We start from the raw sequence: 24,770 nt of genomic DNA on the forward strand, positions 1-24,770 counted from the left end.
TTACACTCTTTGTCTTTGCTGCTCCTTTTTTCTATTAATATTTCCCCGATTTCTTTATCGTATAATGGATTATTTAGGCCAACCCTTGCGTTAAAATCCCCCATTATAATTATTCCTGCTTCTTCATTTAGTAATTTTATCTGATTTACTGCGTCGACGAGTTCTTCAAAGAAATTTTCCTTCTCAAACGGGGACCCCGATGGATGGTTGTAGCCAAAGCCAATAAACATATCTCTCCCCTTTTGATTTCCTTTTTTTGTTTTGACCCTGATCATTTCCTCACATCCTGATTCCCATATCCCCACTTGTTTGCAAATTTCATCTTTTGCGATAACTGTTATCCCTCCTGGGTGACGCCCTTTCGTACTCCTTTTATATTTTGTTTTACTCCAGACCTTAAATCCCGGTATTATCACATTTTTACTAGGCGGCAACCATGTCTCTACTATCCCAATAATCTCACTCTCTCTCATTAAATCTATAAATTCATCATTTCCCAGTTTACTTAGTATACCCTCTATGTTGATTAATCCCACTACCCAGTCTAGTTACTTGTTCATAGGTATATCTGCTGCTACCAGGGCCTTGCTTCTCGTTATTCGTGGTTTTTCTATTTGTATAAGAGATCCACTTGGGGAACTAATTATTTCCTCCTCTGACCCTCTAGCTTCCTCTGACCTAGTCAATCCTTTCTTTGCCCATATGTCCTTTAAATTTAACGCTGGCTTACGTTTCTTTTCTTCTTTTCTCCCTGCGGTGTCATGCTTTCTCTGGATCACATCTCCTTCTTGGGTAGATCTCCTGGGTTGGTGATGTCCGGTTTCTGTCGTCACAACATCCAGTTCGTTGTCCCTGCTTGGTAGGATTGCACACGTACCTGTTGACTCAGGAGTGCTGGCGTCGCTCACTGTACTGCTGTACTTCCGCTTATCTGACGTATCAGGACAATGCCCTAGCTCACGTAGTTGACCAGCTGTCCATGCCCTGCTCCACGAATCGTCTGATATAATAAGTCTGTTACCACGTATAAAGGCTTTTAGTCCCGAATGCCTAGCTTTTCCTTGATGAAAACGTAGTGTTCGTACATTCTCCATTTCTTCCTTGTCGAGATCTTTCTTTATCCATATCTTCGTGCCTTTCAAGTTTCTGGTGTTTTCCAAAATGTTACGGGCCTTCAAACCAGATACCATGCAGACTTTTACTGGTCTTTTTCCCATATTTCTTCCTAATCTGAAGGCGTTATCAATATCACTATCATTGCACTCTATTTTCAAATTCTCTCTGATTAGAGAGAGTACTCTATCTATCAAGTCATTGAAGTTCTCTCTCCCTGGTTCTGCCAATCCGTAGATTATTATGTTTTTCTTCCTCTCTTCTTTCGACCGTGTTTTTTCTTTTTCCTCGAGTTTCCTTAATTTTTCTTCTACCTCCAGTGCTTTCTTCTTCAAACCATATATTTCATTTTTGTTTTGTAATACACTCTCTTTAATACCCTTCAGTTCTGTATGTATAAATGATTTCAAGTCCTTGAAATCATTTTTCTGTTCTAGTAGCATTTCTTTGGTCTTTTCTGTATGGCATTCTTGCATGACCTCTTTAATCTTCTCAATATCGTCCCATGTCAGTCCTGGGCCAGGGTTCATCTCCACTCCGCCAATCACTAATAGTACCATCACTACAACTAATGACACTACTGTAGGAGTGATGTTGATATCGTTTTTCACCGTTTGTAACGACTTCTTCCTACATCGGGCCTGCCATCTGCCTATAGCACATCTGTATTGTTCAATTGACACTCCCATGCTCGCGCACTCCTGTACTTCCCGCACGTTCAGCACTACGTCCGTTCACCTCGCTAGCTGAATTGCAACTGTCTTGTTGGTAAAAACACACACACGCACACAGAGAGAGAGAGAGAGAGAGAGAGAGAGAACGAACTTCATTGTTGTTCCATTTTCCCATTATTGTGGCATTTGTAGTAACAGAATGGAACGAGGAAGGAAGCTTGTTAAATTAGCTCTAGATATTCTTAACGATTCAAGCAAAAATGATATTGAGGGTGCCAATACCAGCAACATTTCTGTAGAGAATACTTATACTATTAGTGACATGGAACCAGTGTTAATGAAGATGAAAATATATCAATCTCAGGTAAGAACATGTAATATACACTCCATGTTCAAAGTTTCCCTTTCAAGATCATATTTAAACAAGGATTGGATTAAGTAATATGATACTAATTTATGATATATGCATGTTTCAGAAAGGAATGATCCTAATAAGGAAACCACTGTAACAGAGGTTATAATGTTACCGTTTGGTAGAGGATTTCAGCAATAATGAAAATAATGCAATTTGTGATGATGATGAAATCTTTAAGGACTCTGGCTCACTAGCTTTCCTAGAAAATAATAGTTCCATCTACAACTCAAAGGATATTATAGCTTGGAGTGATTCAGCAGCTGGTCAAAATAAGAATTTTCAGGTCGTGTGTCTGTGGTGCAATATATTGTACAGAAAGGGAAAATAGAAACTATTCAACACAAATATCCAGAGGTGGGAGATACATTCATGGATTCTGATTGGGATTTTGCAATAACTAAACAGGAAGTAAGAAAGAGGGAAAATATTTACTGTTGAATGAATACTGAACATTAATGACACAGGCACGGAAAAGTAAGCCTTTTACGGTAAAAAGAATGAAAGGCAAGTTCCTTAATGTATGTGTTCTATGAAATGTTCTAGGTCTCATGGACAGAAAGAAAAGTACAACAGGAAAAAAAAAAGCGTCTTTGAGAGATGTCAAATGTATACCTGCCAACTTTACAAAACCAAAAATCAGGAGATTTTGATATGAAAAGCAGGAAAAATCACGATATACAATTGGTGAAAACTACTTATTCTACATGTCTTGCGCAATGGAGTACTATGATATATTTATGACACTTGTTATAAGCCTTCCGAAAATAGCATGAATTCCACACCTATGAATCAGCCACTACTTAGCAAATGCATACATTAACATATTGTATCAAGTGCCCGTCGATTATGCGAAACGCAATACTGTTTGTATCAAACAACTAGCTGATGTACCCGTGCTTCGCTATGGAATTCTCATAAAGACTGTCCTTAAAGTTTTCCCAACTGAAGTCAACATAGGTCATTACAATGTCAATACGAATGTCATGATTAAAAGCAATTCTGTCATATGAAATATTCAATAAAATGAAAACCAAAACATTTTCTCACTTTTAACAAAAAGTACTACGGTGTCGATCTAGCAGTTCAAAGTTCCAGAGCTAGAACGACCAGGTCGCAGACAACCACAAACACTCCTGTGTAATTATTCCGTTTAAGTGTGCACACTGCTCATTCCAATCACTGCCTCAGAGCAGGGATCGAATAGCTGGAATACTATGATGATCCAGTGAGTAGCCATTTGGAGACAATCCTGACTAATTTTAATTTATCTCGGTAAAAATAAAATAAGAGTTTTGTATGTACATTGCCCAGAATTTAAAAAGAATGATATTTCTGCAGCGATCTTGACCACAGTAACAAGGGGAAATGCACGTTTTAATTTCTGTAATTTCTGTCTGTATGTATATATGTACGCTCATCACAAGAAAACGGCTGAAGAGAATTTGCTGAAAATCGGTATATAAAGTCACTAGTCATTAACACTGAAATTCTGTCACTAAATTACTAAAAAAGACTCCACATCTAGCGACTATTAATAGTTTCTAGAATCGACTAGACTGATGTGCAGTGTGAACGAGCACGAACACAGCACGCGAGAAAGAGATAGTGACGATCAACATAAGTGTCGCGATATACAGGTTTCAATAAACATCGCACATTAAAGCACATTTCTTGCATTAATAAATGTTGATATTTTGTTTGAAAGCGGCCAATGACCGAATAACTTCTAGCCACTGGCGTAAGAAACCTGAAATGGCAGGATTTGAAAACAAATGTTTGAAGTTCACCAAAATACATACATAATGATTATAGACTGTTATGCCTTTCAGCGTTCAGTCTGCAAGCCTCTGTGAATTCACTAAACGTCACCACAATCCTCGATTTGCAACTAGTGTTGTGGCCTCATTTAGTTCTATACTTCTTATCTTTAAATCGTTAGAAACAGAGTCTAACCAAAGTCATCTTGGTCTCCCTCTACTCCTCTTACCCTCCATAACAGAGTCCATTATTCTCCTAGGTAACCTATCCTCATCCATTTGCCTCACATGACCCCACCACCGAAGCCGGTTTATGCGTACAGCTTCATCCATCAAATTCATTCCTAAATTAGCCTTTATCTCCTCATTCTGAGTACCCTCCTGCCATTGTTCCCACCTATTTGTACCAGCAATCATTCTTGCTACTTTCACGTCTGTTACTTCTAACTTATGAATAAGATATCCTGAGTCCGCCCAGCTTTCGCTCCCGAAAAGCAAAGTTGGTCTGAAAACAGACCAATGTAAAGATAGTTTCGTCTGGGAGCTCACTTCCTTCTTACAGAATACTGTTGATCACAACTGCGAGCTCACTGCATTAGCTTTATGACACCTTGATTCAATCTCACTATATTACCATCCTGGGAAAACACACAACCTAAATACTTGAAATTATCGACCTGTTCTAGCTTTGTACAACCAATCTGACATTCAATTCTGTTTAATTTCTTACCTACTGACATCAATTTAGTCTTAGAGAGGCTAATATTCAAACCATACTCATTGCACCTATTTTCAAGTTCCAAGATATTGGAGTGCAGGCTTTCGGAACAGTCTGCCATTAAGACCAAGTCGTCAGCATAGGCCAGACTGCTTACTAAATTTCCACCAAACTGAATCCCTCCCTGCCATTTTATACCTTTCAGCAGATGATCCATGTAAACTATGAACAGCAAAGGCGAAAGATTACAGCCTTGTCTATCCCCTGTAAGTACCCTGAACCAAGAACTCATTCTACCATAAATTCGCACTGAAGCCCAATTGTCAACATAAATGCCTTTGATTGATTTTAATAATCTACCTTTAATTCCATAGTCCCCCAGTATAGTGAACATCTTTTCCCTCGGCACCCTGTCATATGCTTTCTTTAGATCTACGAAAAATAAACACAACTGCCTATTCCTCTCATAGCATTTTTCAATTAACTGGCGCACACTGAAAATCTGATCCTGACAGCCCCTCTGTGGTCTGAAACCACACTGGTTTTCATCCAACTACCTCTCAACGACTGATCACACCCTACCTTCCAAGATGCCAGTGAATACTTTGCCTGGTATACTAATCAATGAGATACCTCGATAGTTGTTGCAATCCTTCCTGTTCCCTTGCTTACAGATAGGTGCAATTACTGCTTTTGTCCAATCTGAAGGTACCTTACCAACACTCCACGCTAATTTGACTACGCTATGAAGCCATTTCATCCCTGCCTTCCCACTGTACTTCACCATTTCAGGTCTAATTTCATCTATTCCTGCTGCCTTATGACAATGAAGTTTATTTACTATCCTTTCCACTTCCTCAAGCATTATTTCACCAACATTCTTTTCCTCCTCCCCATGAGCTTGGCTGTCTGCAACACCACCAGGATGATTTCATTTTACATTGAGAAGATGTTCAAAATATTCCCTCCATTTCTCCAGTGATTCCCTGGGATATATTATGAGTACACCTGAATTACTCAAAACACTGTTCATTTCCTTTTTCCCCTCCCTTCCTAAGATTATTACTGTCCAGAAAGGTTTCCCCTGCTGCTTGACCTAGCCTTTCCAGGTTATTACCAAAATCTTCCCACGACTTCATTTTGGATTCAACAACTATTTGTTTTGCTCTGTTTCATTCATCTACGTACAAATCCCTGTCTACCTTGGCCCTTGTTTGGAGCCATTTCTGATAAGCCTTCTTTTTACATTTACAGGCTGCTCTCACTTCATCATTCCACCAAGATGTTCGCCTTTTCCCATCTTTACACACAGTTGTTCTTAGGCATTCCCTTGCTGTTTCTACTACAGCATCCCTGTATGCCACCCATTCACTTTCTATATCCTGAACCTGCTTACTGTCGACTGTTAGAAACTTCTCACTAATCATACCCATGTATTTCTGCCTAATTTCCTCGTCCTGGAGATTTTCTAGCCTTATTCGTTTGCAGACAGATTTTACTTACTCTACCCTAGGCCTAGAGATACTTAGTTCACTACAGATCAGATAGTGGTCTGTATCATCGAAAAATATGCGAAAAATTTGTACATTCCTAACAGATTTCCTAAATTCAAAGTCTGTTAAGATATAGTCTTTTTTTTTTTTTTTGCTAGGGGCTTTACGTCGCACCGACACAGATAGGTCTTATGGCGACGATGGGATAGGAAAGGCCTAGGAGTTGGAAGGAAGCGGCTGTGGCCTTAATTAAGGTACAGCCCCAGCATTTGCCTGGTGTGAAAATGGGAAACCACGGAAAACCATTTTTAGGGCTGCCGATAGTGGGATTCGAACCTACTATCTCCCGGATGCAAGCTTACAGCCGCGCGCCTCTACGCGCACGACCAACTCGCCCGGTAAGATATAGTCTATTATGGATCTCGTACCCCTAGCCTCCCATGTGTAGCGGTGAATAGCCTTATGCTTGAAAAATGTATTCGTAACAGCTAAACCCATACTAGCACAAGTCCAGCAAACGCTTCCCATTCCCATTAGCTTCCATATCTTCCTCACATTTACCAATCACCCTTTCATATCCTTCAGTTCTATTCCCAACTCTTGCATTGAAATCGCCCATTAGCACTATTCTATCCTTACTGTTGACCCTGACCACGATGTCACTCAATGCTTCATAAAACTTTTAACTTCATCCTCATCTGCACCCACACATGTTGAATACACAGACACAATTCTTGTCCTAATTCCTCCAACTGACAAATCTACCCACATCATTCGCTCATATACGAGCCTAACAGAAACTATGTTGCGTGCAATGGTATTCCTGATAAAGAGCCCTACCCCAGACTCTGCCTCTCCCTTTCTAACACCCGTCAAGTACACTTTATAATCTCCTATCTCTTCCTTGTTATCTCCCCTTACCCGAATATCACTTACTCCTAGCACATCCAGATGCATCCTCTTTGCTGACTAAGCCAGTTCTACTTTCTTTCTTCCATAAGCCCCATTAATATTGATAGCTCCCCATCGAATTCCATTTTGTTTGCCAAGTTGTTTCCAAGGAGTCCCTCGCCTGTCAAATGGGAGTGGGACTCCATTACTCCCATACCGAGGCTTGCTTAAAATGTTCTGAGCTCAGTAAATTCATGAAGCAGGATGCTACCCTACTTGCACATAGTCCAAGTGAGGATCTCTCCTCTAACGGGTTATGGACCACCGGTGAATTGTATAGTCATAGCCGCCTGAGCACAAGGAGGGCCACGACTCAGAGTATGTCCGAGATGCCCACTCCCATTCCATAGCAACTGGTATCCCGACTCTCAGGACCACTTACTAGGCCACTCAGCCGTTGCCCATGGTTCACGAACTAGGACATGACTACAGTAACCCACAAACATGAACCAAAGAATAAGCTAAAATCGGGAGAAATAATAGAATTATCAGGGAGTGGGAAAAACTGTTGAAAATTGGGAGTCTCCCGTCTAAATCAGGAAAGTTGGCAGGTATGCAAATGGATGAAAGTGGAAGATTTTGGAACTGTAAAATATAGGTACTCATTCAATTAAGAGTGTGAATGGACCATTGTGGATCTAAAAAGTACAGAAATTCCAATGGACAAATCATGCCAAATAAAGTAGTTCTGCAAAACCGTAACAATGCAAATAAAATTGCTGCTCCTAAGTATGATGATGTATAAAAGCAATTGCCATGTATTTCAGAATGTTACAGGGGCTTTTAGAATAACTTAAAGAGAGAAAGCTGTAAAATACAGTAGAATGCTTCACTTATACTTTCTAAAGAACCACAGAGAGAGTAGTTTAAGCTGTGTGTTATGTGTTAGTGTTTTGCTGTTAGAATTTTAAACTAGGACATTGCTCATGTGAAATTATTACTGTTTTAATAAACAAATTAGTACACATAAAATCCTTTCTTCTTTTATACCAGCACACTTGTCCACTCTGCAAGAAGGTATTACCTCAATTTTTTGAACAAATCGTTTGAAAAAATAATACTACCCAGGATGACATTTACGGTCTGAAAATGTGTCAGTGCAGCACAGAGCTGCTTTGTGATAACAGCGAATCAGCTGTTGTTTGAGTGGCCGTGGTTTGCTTTGTTAATGTTGCGTACATTTGTCGATGCAAACCTCCTTCACCGACTATGTCCCCTCCATTGAATTGGTCAGATAAGTCAATTTTTAGCTCGTGGTAGCTGGAATGCGGTGAAGCCAGTCAGTTGCGTCGTGAGTGTGGCGGAAGTCTGACCTTCATATACTCTGTTGTGTTGCGAAAATGGCAAGTGTGTCAGGAATTAGAAAATGATGTGTGAATTAGCCAGACTCATTCTGTTACGTGTGTGGGTGTTATATTATGAAGGGACAGAGTAAGCCAATAACTGCATCAGTCAAATGTCTATATTATGCATATTTTAAGGTAAAATTAGGAGACTTGGATAATTCATGGGCTCCCCACGTAATTTGTAAAACGCACCTTGTGAACCTATGACAGTGGAGCATTGGGAAACATAAGGCTAGAGGTGCCAACTTTGAAGTGGATTATCAGTAATTGCCCTCCGCCCACGATAAAAATTTTGAGTCAAGTCCAAAGCATACGCCTTCCGTCTTGATAATGACACCCCTTTTGCCCTTCCCTCTAGCAATCTATCGAAAAGTATATCATATTACACAATAACATTTGCACGCAACCTGTTGGTTCTGTGATAAAACATTCCTTGTAGCTTGTTTGTCACGCAGCAGCTGCTTTTCAGCGTAGTTTTTCTTGAAGCATCCTTCCAACTGTGATGGAATTTTCGTTTTCTGAACCATAAGCGATACCAGTGCAGATATGCTTAATGTAGGCCTCACTTCTTTCTCAATTTTTCTGTCAACTGTCAGGTTCACTTAACACAGCAAATACAACATTACTGAAGCATTTGTAGTGGAGAAGAGCAGCGTCTGAGCTCCTTCATTCACAATTAATTGTACAACGCGTATGGATAGCAAAAGAAAGTCACGATCGAATAAGTATCGTTGCCAACTCACAAGCATTGAAATAAAGTCGATTTAGGAGAAAGGCTCGAAATGACTCAACATTTTTCCTTTTCTTTTGTTTCCGTCGAAAATTATTTTTTCGTGATAATGTCAGCTTTTCCGTAATAATTTCCCCTTTGACCGTAACTCCGTAATCGTGAGGTGAAATCCGTAATAATTACGGACAATCCGTAATAGTTGGCACCTCTGCATACGGCCCTTCCATTTGTGATAGGAATGGTTTGGCGCGAGGCCTAGGACAATACCAGGGACTGTTACTTTTGCCTGTGTAAAGTAGCGGGATTCAATAACAGAAACAAAGACAGTATTGTGTACCTGAATTTAAAGTCAGCAATGAGACCTATGTATTCGTCATGGACCAGAAATTCCAATACCTCCTCCTACCAGTTCACCTGACTGACGGTTCCTCAAATTCTGATAACGAGCAAGTTGATATGGATTTTTCATCTGCCGTAGAGGCAGTAGGTCCACAATTGTGTAAACAGTCGTAGTTGAGTGATCTGATACGAAACCTTGGTCTCACGAAAGAAAAAAGTGAACTGCTAGGGTCATGACTGAAAGGGAACAAAACGTCTTGCGCCTGGAACTACCTTTTCCTGGTATACCACAGATATTTTTTTTAAGGTTCAACCTTTTCTTGGTATAGACATAGAGATAAAAAGTTCAGGAAGTATTTTAAGAAGGAAGATGATCTGACCTACTGCTGTGACATTCCAGGATTGATAGAACAGCTAGGGAGGGATTACAATCCTGAAGAGTGGAGATTGTTTGTGGATTCCACTAAGAGGAGCTTAAAGGCTGTACTACTTCATAATGGAAACATTCTATCTTTGATTCCTGTGGCACATTCCATTTCACTAAAAGAAAATGACACCATAATGCAAACGGTTTTAGATAAAATCAAATAATCATGAGCACCGGTGGGATGTGTGTAGTGACTTGAAGGTGTGTGGTATTCTATTAGGACAACAAGCAGGCTACACTAAATTGCCTTGTTATTTATGGGAATGGGACAGCAGAGCTAGGGACGAACAATGGTCAAGATCTTCCTGGCCCAAGGGACAAGTTTTGACACCTGGTGTGAAAAATGTTACAAATGCTGCCTTAGATAACCCACAAAAACTTATTTTGCCACCGCTACACATCAAACATGGAATCATGAAGCAGTTTGTTAAGGCCTTGGACAAACGTAGGCCCCGTTCCAACTACATTGCAAGCAAATGTCCACATTTATCTGATGCAAAATTCAAAAAAGGCATTTTTAATGGACCACAAATTAGAAAGCTTCTGAAAGACAGAAAGTCTGAACAGACGAATGCCGTGGAACTTGCTGCATGGAATTCAATAAGAGACTTCGTAATGAAGTTCCTAGGAAATGTAAAGTATGAACAATATGGAACAATAGTGAAAACGATGTTGGAAAATATGAAAGAGTTGGGGTGAAGAATGAGTCTGAAACTGCACTTCTTTCATTCTCTTCTCGACCACTTTCTGGAAAATCCTGGGGCTGTTAGTGAAGAGATGGGAGAGAGGTTCCACCTGGATATCAAGGAGGCAGAAAGAAGACACCAGGGGAGGTGGAATTAACCAATGATGGCCAACTACTGTTGGTGTTCGAAAAGAGAAGACAAAGTTGATGCAGTCAGATGATGGGCAGCCAAGCATTCATTCCAAGGGGACATCTAGGACTGTTGAAGTTTATTTTGTTCACATTTATGAATTCTTACAGATACCGAATAAAAGTTACATTTGCTTGTAAATCATGTTTAATTATCAACATAAATTGCTTTCATTGCCTCAGAGTTGTTCGTGTTTTTATGTGTAAATCAGTATTATATTACAATAAATGCTAAATATTTCATTGTAATTTTATACTCAATAATTATTCAATGTATATAATAATTCAAGACAATATTCAACTACAGTATTAACCCTCTTTTACACTTTTCAAGGAACCAAGGAATATTGTTGTAAAAGGGGGGGAACGTGTAAAAGGGGGGGAAGTGTAAATCATGGGGAAACAACTTGTACAGGTATATATAAGAATGCTCTGGAAAAGGCGGTAAATGTTACATCAATGCATATTATTAATTTATAGAGTATTTCAATCTCAATCGATTTACTGTACTTACCTCAAATAAATGTCCCTGTAAGTTAATTACTGTACTATATTTACTGTTGACTACACTGCCTTTGTAATTCTGCTCATATTCTTTTATTACAGTAGTTACTTTCTTAGAATGGCTATAGAATTATCTAAGGTGCAATATTTTCTCTGCATTTGCATTAACCCAAATTTATTCCAGATGGAAAACTACACAATCACTGCTTCCTACCAAAATGGTCCAGAATCTATCTCTGTTTACACTTCTTATTACTTATAAGCTCTATTTGTTTTTGAAGCCCATAAAGCATACCTGCCAACTTTTAGCAACCAAAAATAGGAAGATTTTTTAAATTCTTGGATTTCATCACATATATTCCACCACAGTCTACGTGAATAAAGGTCAGGATAAAAGATATATCTACAGTTACAATGCGAATTGACCATTGAATTTAAAATCTAAAACTTAAAAAAACATGAAAATGGTTATAAGAAAATGTACCTATCACTCTCATTTATGACACATACGAATTTATGTCACACCGACACACACAACAAAATGTATAAAATACCGTATTTTCTCGCGTAATTAACGCACTTTTTTGACGAAAAATACAGGCGAAAACTTCGGATGCGTAAATTATTCAAGGAATTCAGATATTTCCAAATTATTTACAATTCATTTTAATTTAAAAGATAAGTTACACAAATATAATATACACACAATTGGTTCAACTCATTTGCGATTATAGTCATTTGGCGTAAAATTCCTGCGCGAGATTTTTTCTGAAAAGTCAAATAGGGCACATCAGCTAAGTTAGACACGTCGGTTTGAAGTACCGACATAAGAAAATATTCTTCTCATTACGAGCTGACAATACGACCTGAATGACATACCATAACGGCAAAAAAAAAGAAAATGTCCAATACGAGAAGGGCCGGGCACCGAAGGAGGGACTCTGCTACATTACCTCCAACCGTTCGTATCCAATCTTGTACGAGTGACGTGTCCATCCACCCTTTTTCTTGAATACGAACGTGGATCAATCGCGGAAATTTTGCTATAGGCATTGTTTTTCGTTTTAGAACAATGTACGGTGCAAGCTTTCTGCCATCAGCTGTTACAGAAAGCATTGCAGTACCGGTACATCGTTGCTGTTTTTTTTTTCTTCCGGTAGCGCGTCCGATAACACTGCATGTTTCTTTCTTATCGACTGTTCGACTTTGTGGCATATGGAAACTGATTGGCGTCTGACCTCCGGTTCCTATAAGGGAGATCAAATATTCATACACTTTACGCTTCTCAATCACAAAGCGATGAAAATGGTTGAAATCATTCGTCATTTCTCTTCGTAAAATTAATCAAGCCTCGGCTAACTTTGAAATCCGAGACACTGATTCCATGTGGCGCGACTATCTATCATTCTTTAAAGTACAGCATTTCGTGAGAAACGGCTTATCCAACATAGCGTAACAAAATCGTATATTTAAGCACATAATCCTCTACTTGCGGAAACTTGCCGCTTTTTGGTCCGCGAAATGCTTTGCGAGACTCGTTGGCCGCTTGAAGTGCACTTCTGTTACCGCGGTAGCGCACGTTTCATTTGGACACTGAATACTTGCTGCCCGCTGCTCTATATGTTTCGGCGTAATTGATCACCGCGAGTTTGTCAGATGCACTCTTACTCCAATGCTGTGGACTGACAAACAATTTTGAGATCACAGAGTGTCCCGTATCCGAAACACTCGTAAAACTAGTGCAGTGGCATTTCCTGACTGCTAATAACAGCACGTTGCCCTGTGTTTGGAATGCCCGCTTTCGCAATAGGAAGCCTGCTACTTGAATAGTTGACATCTTTATTTCGAAACGCATCCGGAGCTGAGTGATGGATGTTCGAAGTTGTGGGTGCGTCAAATACGTGAACATTTCTTTTTCTTCACATTGGACCCCAAAATATTGGGATGCGTAAATTATGCAAGGGCGTTAATTACGCGAGAAAATACGGTAGATTACTTTATCATACGGTAAAATGAACGGAAATGTATAGGTATCGCTGAACGCTTGGAGATAACGTTTGTCATATTTTTTTGGCCATAACGAAAAAAAGAAAATGCCAGAAACTGTCACCGACACAACATTCAACTCATTAAAATTATGCACTTAAATACGCGAAACTAACACATACAAAACAATTCAATATGTCCCGTACATTATTAACATACGACTTTGATACGGGGGGGGGGGGGGCATAGAAATGCAAGAAAAAACACGTGGCCTACAACTCCGACGAAACTACGCACAGAAACGATGTTAACAGCGCGCGAATAACAAAATAACATTCTTTCGTCCCGATTAATGGAGTCGTTACCACGCGAGAGCCTCTTGCTTGAAGGACGATCGCCGCTCCGAATTCCCAGCTGCTGTATCAAGCGCACGCGCTGTTGTGGTGAGCGGGAAACAAGATTCAAGAAGATGGCGGACGAAACACTCACGAAATACACTATCAAATAAATACGCTTGAAAATGAAGATTCGTAAATTACACAAGCACGTAAGAATTTATCCTTTATCCTAGGGAAAGAGTATTGACCGTACTAGACGTTATATTAGTAAAAAATCGGAAGAAGTAAAAATAAATCGGAAAATGAGTTAAAAACCGGAAAGTTTCCGGGTAAATCGGAAGGGTTGGCAGGTATGATAAAGGTTATGAAAATTATTTTTTACCCCCCTCTACAGATGACAGATACCTGAATTAAACATCCACTGCTGCACTTGCATCAGAACTGGTAGGCATCACTCACTGTATTCCCCTGCTTCATCACTGTCACTGGTGGGAGACTTGGCTACTGTTTGCTCAGAATCCAACTCATCCACACTTCTTTCCTCTGCAGTGATCACAGAATCATCTACCCGAAGAAAATCTTCAGTAGTGCAGTCTGACTGCAACATTCTCCATACATCAGGTAGCAAGTCGACGTCTTCTTATTCTCCTTATTCTGGCAGCTCAGATTCGGCACGATTCTTGAAAAATCCTGCTTTCAAGACACAATTTGAGATAGTCTGCTTCACGGCTTTCCAAGACTTTGCAATGAGGTGAAGGGCATCCAGGATTGAAACATTAAATGATGATGGATCCTTTCCAGCATCCATAAGGAATAAAATTTGCTGCACCAGGTTCTTCCTATAAAGTGACTTAAAGGAGTGAATAACCCCTAAATCCTTAGGTTGTAGGTTGCTTGTGCAGTTAGCAGGCAGAAATTCTAACTGCACATTCCTGAAATTAACATCCATGGGATGTGCAGGACAACAGTTGATGAAAAGAAGGATCTTCCTATTTTGAGCACCCATTTTTGAATCCAGAGCAATTAACTGCTGTCGGAAAAGACCTGAGGTCATCCAAGCTTTATGGATGGCATCGTAGGCAGTAGGTAACGATCGCACATTCTTGCAGCAACAAGGCTTTTTAGATTTCCCTATCACATAGGGGTGGTGCTTCTCAGAGCCACCAGCAATGGCTCCCAACATCACTGTGAGCCTTGCTGTGTTTCCCACCATGGCATTTATCTCCTTTGAACGCCAAAGTCTTGCTGGGCAACACACTGAAAAACAGTCCACTTCCTGGGTTCGTAGTCCTTGGTCAGCTATTGCAATTTCTATCGATCCATTCTTCCACAGTTTCATCACTAACTGCATTAGATTCCCCACAAATAGTTTTATAGGTTAGGTTATACCTTCTCCTAAATCGATCGATCCAGCCATTGGACGCGCTGAAATTTTCAATGCCAAGAACGTTTGCCGCTTAGAGTACACCATCAATTGGAATGCCTGTGGCTCGAAGTTTCAAACCAACTTTTTAAAATTTCTTCCATTTTCTCGTATTTGCAGTATGATGCACACTTCCTTTTCTTGGTGTTTGGTCCGCATTCTGAAGCACCTGATGTAATGCATCCTCTGTTTTTCACAATTGTATTCAGCGTGGAAACAGGAAGCTGCAATTCACGTGCCAATGAAACACGTGTTCCGCGACACGAATCAACCTTTTCTAATATTCGAACTTTGTGGGTTACTGTAGTCACGTCCTAGTTCGTGAACCATGGGCAACGGCTAAGTGGCCTAGTAAGTGGTCCTGAGAGTCGGGATACCAGTAGCTATGGAATGGGAGTGGGCATCTCGGACATATTCGGAGTCGTGGCCCTCCTTGTGCTCAGGCGGCTAGGACTATACAATTCACCGGTGGTCCATAACCCGTTAGAGGAGAGATCCTCACTTGGACTATGTGCAAGTAGGGTAGCATCCTGCTTCATGAATTTACCGAGCTCAGAACATTTTAAGCAAGCCTCGGACCTATGGGAGTAATGGGAGTCCCACTCCCATTTGACAGGCGAGGGACTCCTTGGAAACAACTTGGCGAACAAAATGGAATTCGATGGGGAGCTATCAATATTAATGGGGCTTACGGAAGAAAGAAGGTAGAACTGGCTGAGTCAGCAAAGAGGATGCATCTGGATGTGCTAGGAAGAGATAGGAGATTATAAAGTGTACTTGACGGGTGTTAGAAAGAGAAAGGCAGAGTCTGGGGTAGGGCTCTTTATCAGGAATACCATTGCACGCAACATAGTTTCTGTTTGCACTTGTTAATTGTATGGGAAAGACGAACTCCATGATGATGTTCTACAGCCCTTCTCTATGGCTAGAATCATATGCCTTGAAGAAATCTACGAAGAGATAATGAACTGACTCCTTGTGTTCCCACACCTTATCATTAATAGACTTAATTGCAAATAGGTTGTCTGTAGTTGATCTGTTACTATGAAAACCGTTCTGATAATCCCCACTAACATTTTCAGTAAATGGTTTTAAATGCTGTAAAAGAATAAAAGACAGAATTTTATAGGCCGTGTTTACAAGAGATATACCACGGTAATTTTGAAGTTCCTCCTTATCCCCTCCTTTACGAATTGGGACAATAAGCGATTCCTGCCATTCTTTTGGAATAACTTCACCGTGCCATATACTTAGAATGATCTTAAATATGTATTTATGTAATCTTTCTCCACCATATTTAATAAGCTCAGCAGGAATGCTGACACTACCTGAAGCTTTATTGCTTTTTAAACGTATAATACTCTGTAATACCTCTTGATATGATAGCTCTGGTATTTGTTCTGATGGGGAACTAGATGGTTTACCAATACAGGTTTCTGGATCAGCACAATTCAGCAAGGAATCAGAGTATTCCTTACAGTAATTTAATAATTGTCATGATCAGTAATTACACTTCTAGACTTATTTCTCATAATATTTGATCTTCGTTGAATTTTTTTTTTTTTTTTTTTTTTTTTTTTTTTTTTTTTTTTTTTTTGCGGATGTTCCTGTTTCTGTAGTCATCTTGGACTGATTCTATTTGGGTTTTTTTCTACGAATTAATTTACTACATTCTTTCATTTTATTTATATCGTGTCAGAAGCATACATAAGTTTTAAATTAAATATGAGAAAAAACATAAAACATAAAACAAACTATAAATTCTTCAGTGATGAAGAGCCACATTAACTATGTGAGCCCAAAGCCTTGCGACATCAAGTGCATTTGGCTTCGCATTAACCAGGTCTTCTGTTGTGCAGCTGAATGGGCATTAATAGTTTTTCTCTGTATAGTTCCTCAACATTTATATTCTTAATAGACTGCAGCCATTTATTACTCCATATTGCCATTTCATTAACTGCATCTTGACATGTCTCATCAAACCATTTCTTTTTCTTACCAACACCTTTTAGTATCACTTTCACTGCTACTTTTGTCATGATTTGTTTTGCATTATTCCACACTCGTTCACAAACTTCTCATTTGTTTCATTATTGTCTTCTATAGGATCTTCTCCCAGAATATCAAATCTGTAATTTCCACTTTCTTTAATCTTTCATCCTCCTGCTTCAATTTCTCAGAGTCAACTTTTCATCTTTCCTCAGTATGCGACTTATAAGAGGTTTTTAATTTAATTTTAACAGAAACAATTATCATATTGTGATCAGATGCAATCTCAGGTCCTCTGTAAGCTCTGATATCAGTTATGGAGCTTCTATGCCTGTTATCAATGAGTACATGATCTATTTGATTGGCAGTCTTACCATCACACGGATACCGTGCTTCCTTATGCATTTGTTTATGTGGGAAGGTGGTACTCCGCACATTCATGGTTGTGGAAGTAGCAAAATTGATTAGTCTAATGGCATGGCTTCCATCATGCAGACTTTCCCATCCTAGTGTTGGCACAAAAATTTCTTCCTTTCCTACTTTTGCAATGAAATCACCCAAAATCATTTTGACACCATGTTTGGGTAATTTACTCCACAGTTCTAACAAATCCTCATAAACATGATCATCTTTGTTGTTTGTGGGGGCATGGTAGTTCACCAGTGATGTTAAATCATTTGGAATGTACCCTCAAATAGCATAGTCTTTCATTCACATGTTCAAAGGACAGCACTGACGATACTAGTGAATTTTGAACACAAAATGCAGTACCAAATTTATACCAGTACTACTCTTAAAAAGTGTATACTTCTCCATGTCCTGTATACCATTCCCTAATAATCTAGTCTCTTGAATTGCAGCAGTTCCCACTCCATATATCTCCTACTGTTGACAGAGGGCTTTGAAACATCTAGGTTTATGCAGGGTTCTTACATAAGTTCCGAATTTAACCCTTTCCGGGTCACGGCGCAATATATTGCGCCTCGCGGGAAGTGCCCCAGCAGTTACGGCGCAATATATTGCGTGTCGAACTTCCAAGCATCATATCTTCGCTTCTCTTTGACTTTCAGCAATGATTGAAGAATTTGTCGTATCTGCCATCTATCGGCTATATTACGGAAGCTTGCGCTAATTTGTATTCTCTTTTTGAACGCTGTTAACTTAAATTTTTTATGTGAATGTCTACCGCACTTGCGAGTCAATGCGATCTGATAAACATGGCTGCTCGCAGGCAAGCGGAAGTTTTTGAAAAGTGATGAAAAAATGTTTGAAATATTAATGAATGATGAAAGTGAGGGTTCAGATTTGTGTGAAATTGACTTAGAAAGTGTTGACGATATTGTGCCCGAAGTTTCAACTTGTGACGATGAAGGTGTAAGTGACAATGATGAAGAATTATAACCAGCTACCGCGAAGAGGCAGAAACGAAATATATCAACTGATCATCGGTTCTGGGAAAAAGAAACGGGTATTAATAAATTTTCACCTACTGATTTCGGCTATAAGCCTGATTTTGCCGGAATCCAGGATCAATATTTGAATGAAAACTCTCCAGAACTAGACATTTTCAAAATAATTTTTCCGCATACCTTAGTGGAAAAAATAGTCATAGGAACGAACTTGTATCACTCGCAATATGTAGAGAATAATTAGGTCATTTCTCCCACATCCCTAGCGTCAAAATGGACTGATGTTACTGTCGAAGAAATGTATTTGTTTTAGCAATAAGTATTAATGGGTCATGTAAACAAACATACCTTGGAAGAATATTGGTTTGTGCTCAGCCCCGTGCTTTGAGGAATATCATACAAAAAAACTTTTAAGCAGGTAAATTGTGTGATATTGTTGTTTTTCATTTCATTCATCTGTATTTTATCCATTTTTGTGAATATAATGTCCAATGAGTGTGTTTTGCTATTTATAGAGAGATTTATTTATGTGCCTGTAAAAACCTAAATTGTGGGGTATGTGAGCGTTTAGAAAACCCGACCTTGAAAGGGTTAAATTACTGTGTAAAATACTATTTCTCATAAAATGTATAGGCAGTTTTGAATTAAAAGTCTGAATTTCGATAATGGGACCGATATTGTTCTTCAAATGACGAATTATCCGTATTTTGAATTAAACAATTTAAATAACATGTAAAACTGTACCGTATGTTTCCGAGAATGAGAGCTTCTTCGAATTAGGCGGGATTTTGAATTGACCAGAGCCTCCGTGGCTCAGACGGCAGCGCATCAGCCTCTCACCGCTGGATACAGTGGTTCAAATCTCGGTCACTCCATGTGAGATTTGTGCTGCACAAAGCAGAGGCGACAGGTTTTTCTCCAGGTACTCCGGTTTTCCCTGTCATCTTTCATTCCAGCAACACTCTCCATTGTCATTTTATAGCATTTATCAGTCATTCATAAAATCACTTTGGGAGTGGCGACCCCATTGTATTAATAGCCTATATATGGTTCATTCATTACATCCCTGACCCGGTCAAAGACTGGAAAACAGGGTTGTAGGTTTTCATTTCATTTTCCTTTGAATTGACCGATTTTGAATTATCAAGGTTCAACTGTATGTATACATTATACACTCTCTTGGATGTTAACATCACCCACGGAGTGATTTTTAATCCAATCTTTCGTTTACTCTGCTTCTATCTATTAAATATTTATGTGGACGCCTCCTCCTGCTAACCATGAGTGTTCTGAGATTTAGTTTCACATGCATAAAGGAATTCATAATTACCTTTATCATCTAGTTCAAAATCATCCAGTTCAATTGTATCCAGCTTCATGTCATCACCTCCTTCAGGGCATTTCTGTTGAGAGATCAAAAGATGTTGCACATAAAAGGGAAAGTATAAAATCAACTATTATGGATTATCTACAAAACTCAATTAGAATAGTTTACTTCCAAACAAATTCTACGAGAGACTGAAAAATTATAACTATCTAAAATGACAGCATAGATACAATAAATAACTTATATTCCAAATAGAAATTTTGCATATTCATGACGGAGGCCACACAATGTGCGTAGCCTCCAATAGGGCGAGTTCAATCAATCACCAATGTCATTTAGGGATGTCACCCAGGTGACTGATCCCTTATCAAATGTTTATCTAGTCTTTCTTAAACAGATTCGGGTAAGTTCAACATTCACCCAACATATTACATACTATCCACTTCATTCCGTATTGATATTGCAATCAAATAAGAATTAAGTAAAAACTTTTCCACCTGATCGATACTTTTATTATTTAACCTTAGGCTAAATTATGACATTAAAAACTGCAGTACATGTTTCAATTGCTTGGCAATCATCATCAGCTGCTTATCTTATAGCTTAGGCAAAAGAACATAAAACATTTGATAATTAAAATTTGTTGGTAAAGGACACTTAATGGTGAGGGAGGGTGGGGCGATGTTAAAATTAGATATACAAATTAAAAAGCCATTTCTAAACTAAAACTTCCTAAAATTCCTTCTATGTCACTACACTAGTTCTTCATTAGGTTCAGCTGTGTTTCACTCAATGTTCAATTCACTTGTCTTGATTATGTGTTGTCCTTCATTTTTCTAGATCATTCTTATTGTCCGGTAGAAGAATTTATGCTAACTATGGTCGAATTTGTTCAGTATTTCATTTAGACGGATAGTTTGAAGTACGACCTGTAACCGGCAGGGAGGACATTATTATTAATTAAAAAGATTTTTGTTTGAGATTCTGTTATCCAAATGAATTGTACATATTTGAAGAGAATTGTAAAGGCCAAAAACTTACCCCTATTTAATTGTTCATTGTGTAAATTTATTCTAAATCTTTAAAAGATTAGCACATTTGGTGTGACCTGAAACCGGCAGAAGAACGTGTTGGTTATTTAAGAGAATCTGGAAACATGTTTCTTGCACAGAGTTATTATGCCGTAAAGAAACTATTTTAAACTTACCCCTGTCCAATTTATGCTGGTTACGGAGTTTACTTGTTTGTTTCTGTCTCTGCCGTCTTCGACCTAGTGTAATAGCTGTGTGACAAGTGCGTTTTACTGGCTTGGTTTGGAGGGGGAAGGGGAAATGAGTGTGTGTTGTCATTTTGTTGTCCAGTTAAGGGGATTGGTTTAGTTTGTGACGTAGCTGCTTTGTGATAGGTTCCTGCTTTCACTGGGCGTGTTCGATTACTTTCTAATACTTCCATGTATCTTAAAATGTGTTCAAATAAGGGGTTTCTTTGTTCGTTTGTTTCATTTAAATTTTTATCCTTATTTAACATTTTGTCTAGAAATATGTGTATACTTTCCAAACCATTCATTAGTCTTCCCTTACTTAGTCTTTTGATAATTACGAGATCCTGGTTGATGCTTGTAAATTTGTGTCCTGTCTCTCTCATATGTTCGCCCGTTGCCGAAAACCTCTTGTGTCTCTCGGCATTAATGTGCTCCTGATATCTTATTATGAAATTGCGCCCGGATTGCCCGACATGTGGCCCGACACTGATTACATGTCAACTTGTAAATTCCTGAGTTTTGGAACTTACTTTCATTATTCTTGTTGACCTTGCTATGATTAAAGAACCTGTGTCTAGTGTTGTTGTTCGTTGAGAATGCTATCTCAATGTCATTTAAGTGGTGATGGAGGCACTTTTGTGTATATGGGGCTATGCCCTTTCTCCATTCACCATCCCTAAATTGTAACTACAATTAGTGGAAAATAAATAATAATAATAATAATAATAATGTTTCCTAAACAAGTTGGTGATTGTATAAATGTTCGGATTATTAAAAGTGAACCTCACATATTTTTTGGTCCGTTTTGTTTGTTTAATTAGACTCGTTTGCTGTTTATATTTGCGTTTAGTGATTAGCCCGTTGATCATTTTTAAATTAAAGCCCTTAAGGAGGGCTTGTTGTCGAATGAAATTAAGTTCTTTATTCCTCTCTTTATCGGTTAGCGGAATTTCGAAAGCTCTATTAAAGCTATGATAGGCAGATTTTTTCTGTGATTCAGGATGTAAGGAGTTGTTATGGATTGTGGTTGGAGTGAATGTTGGTTTTCTGTATATTCCAAAATAAAATTGGTTTCCTTTCCTAGTTGTAGTTATGTCCAAAAAATTGATTGAATTATTTTCCTCTTCTTCAATAGTAAATTGTACTTTGGGATCTAGGTTGTTCAGGGAGTTCAAAACACTACGACTATCATTAAGGTCCTTCTTAATTATAGCACATGTGTCATCCACATAGTGTATCCACAGGTCTAACCCTTTGACGTGGTTTAGAAATAGCTTTTTAATTTTTATATCTAATTTTAACATCCCCCTCCCCCCATCCCACCCTCCCTCTCCATTAAGTGTCCTTTACCAACAAATTTTAATTATCAAATGTTTTATGTTCTTTCGCCTAAGCTATAAGATAAGCAGCTGATGATGATTGCCAAGCAATTGAACATGTACTGCAGTTTTTAATGACATAATTTAGCCTAAGGTTAAATAATAAAAGTATCGATCAGGTGGAAAAGTTTTTACTGAATTCTTATTTGATTCACCCAACATCTCGTTAAGTAAATTAGTCCATTCCCCAAATCCTCTCCCTATAAACTAATATTTGGCCTCAATTTGTCCTCCAGAATTCCAACTTTACCTTCATATCAATAGTCTTTCCTCATTTAAAAAACTCCACTCTAGCTTATCTGTCCACACATGTTATTCCATGACATATCTCAGCTGACAGCTTGGAACATACCACATAGTAGAGCAGCTTGTCTTCTTAAACCCAAGCCTTCCCACCCCAATGATTGCAACATTTCCATAACAACACTATTCTCTTGTCAGAAATCACCCAGACCATAATGTGCTATTTCTAGTCCTCGAATCAAGTATTCCTGGTGAGGGTCTCACACTGGAACCACACTGTAACTGAAGTCTTACCAGTGACTTACAGGCCCTCTCCTTTACATTCTTCTTCTTGATTTCCTGTTTCCAGTCTTTAGGGTTGGGTTCTGAATCAAAGACCTCCACAGTTTTCTATCTCTCCACCACTCCCTTCCTTCCTCCAATATTTCTTCTTTTACTCCTCTCTTCTCTACACTCTCCTTCACCATATCCGTCAACCTTTTTCTGGGCCTTCCCCGTTGACTTCCTCCTATTATTTTCTCCAAAAATGCTCGCTTAAGAACTCCATCCTCTTCCATTCTCATCATGTGTCAACACCATTTCAGCTTACTGGTCTCTACCTTGTCTTGCAGTTTAGGGACTAATTCGCTCTCTGATTTCTACATATCTGACTTTATCCCTGCGCGTCTTCCCAATTATTCCCCTAACGAATCTCATCTCGGCTAGCTGGATTCTGCTTTCATCATATGTTTTTATTATCCATGTGCTCGCCATGTATGCCAAAATTGGAGCATAACACAATAAGTACAGAATTTTCTTGTATTTCTCTGGGCCCCCCACAATGGTAAAACCCATTGGCTTGCTGGATTCTCCCTAATTTCTTCATTTACTTTCCCATCTTCTGCAAGTATACTCCCCAAATATTTGAAGCTTTTCACAACTTCTAATTGTCTTCCATATACTTCAATATTCCCTCAGCCTTATATATTACCTCTTGTCATCACTAGTCCTCTTCTCTGCACGCATTTTCATTCCGTTTTCCTCCATCTCCCGATTCCATACAGTAACTTGTTCATGAACTTCCATTTCATCCTTACTACAAGCCCTAAATACCCTCATAACCATATGAAGAGATCTGTAACCGTTATTTCCAACCCCTTTAATGTGATTATTCCAATGAAGATCATTCCTTAACACGAAGATACAGTGATCCCCATGTTTTATACATGTTTTATAATCAATTAACACAGTAATTACAACTGAAAGGGCTTTCCTTTTGATGAAACTTACAACCTGACTTTTCACCTCATTTATAATCATACCATTGTCTCCTGTCTGTCTCAAAATCCTGCAACTTATTTATTACTCTATACAGTATAACATCTTCCGCAAAAAAGTCTTACCTGTGATAACATTTCTTCACTCAGATCATTTATATTAGGTATATGAAAACAAAAGTGAAATAATACCGACCTGCAAACCCCCCCCCCCCCCCCTCTTAAACATTACAGGATCAGACAATGCTTTACCCATTCTAATTCTCGGAGTTCTATTTTCTAGAAATGTAGCCACCCATTCAGCCACACTATTGTCTAGTCGTTCAACCCACACATTTGTCAGTAGTGTCCCATGATTTACTCTCTCAAAAGCCTTGAATAGGTCAATACTTATGTAGTCCACCTAATCTCCCGAATCTAAAATATCTAGTGTATCCTGCTGGAATCCTGCAAGTTGAGCCTCAGTGGAGTAACGTTTCCTAATCCTGAACTCATTTCTAGAAGATGAGTCAGTAATTTTGCAGTCTAACATAATCAGACAAAATGCTTTCCCATTTCCTTTGTACAGTGGGACAATAATAGCAACTCTCAATTAATTTGGTAAAGCCCCTCCATGCAAACAGTAATGAAATACTGTTAGTAGGCTACTGTACTTCAGTAAAGTACCACACTGCTGTTTGGAGAAAGTGAAACACCACGACCGAGCGCTGTGATCACAATGCAATTTATTCCACAGATTAGGAATATGACAAGGCACAAATGATTACAATTACAGACCTGTACATGCACGGTGACTGGAACTTCAGTACGGAGCAGTG

General features: G+C 38.8%; 1 protein-coding gene across 1 annotated transcript in view; it reads right to left on the reverse strand.

Moving 5' to 3' along the window:
• The window catches only part of LOC136863945 (zinc finger protein on ecdysone puffs), a 259,166-nt gene that overhangs the window by 66,230 nt on the left and 168,166 nt on the right, over positions 1-24,770 (reverse strand). Inside the window, exon 10 of the mRNA XM_067140395.2 lies at positions 19,817-19,889. Coding sequence (XP_066996496.2) covers positions 19,817-19,889 — 73 coding nt within the window. The remainder of the gene's footprint in view (positions 1-19,816; positions 19,890-24,770) is intronic.

This window comes from Anabrus simplex, chromosome 2, assembly GCF_040414725.1.
Source record: "Anabrus simplex isolate iqAnaSimp1 chromosome 2, ASM4041472v1, whole genome shotgun sequence".
Classification (NCBI taxonomy): domain Eukaryota; kingdom Metazoa; phylum Arthropoda; class Insecta; order Orthoptera; family Tettigoniidae; genus Anabrus; species Anabrus simplex.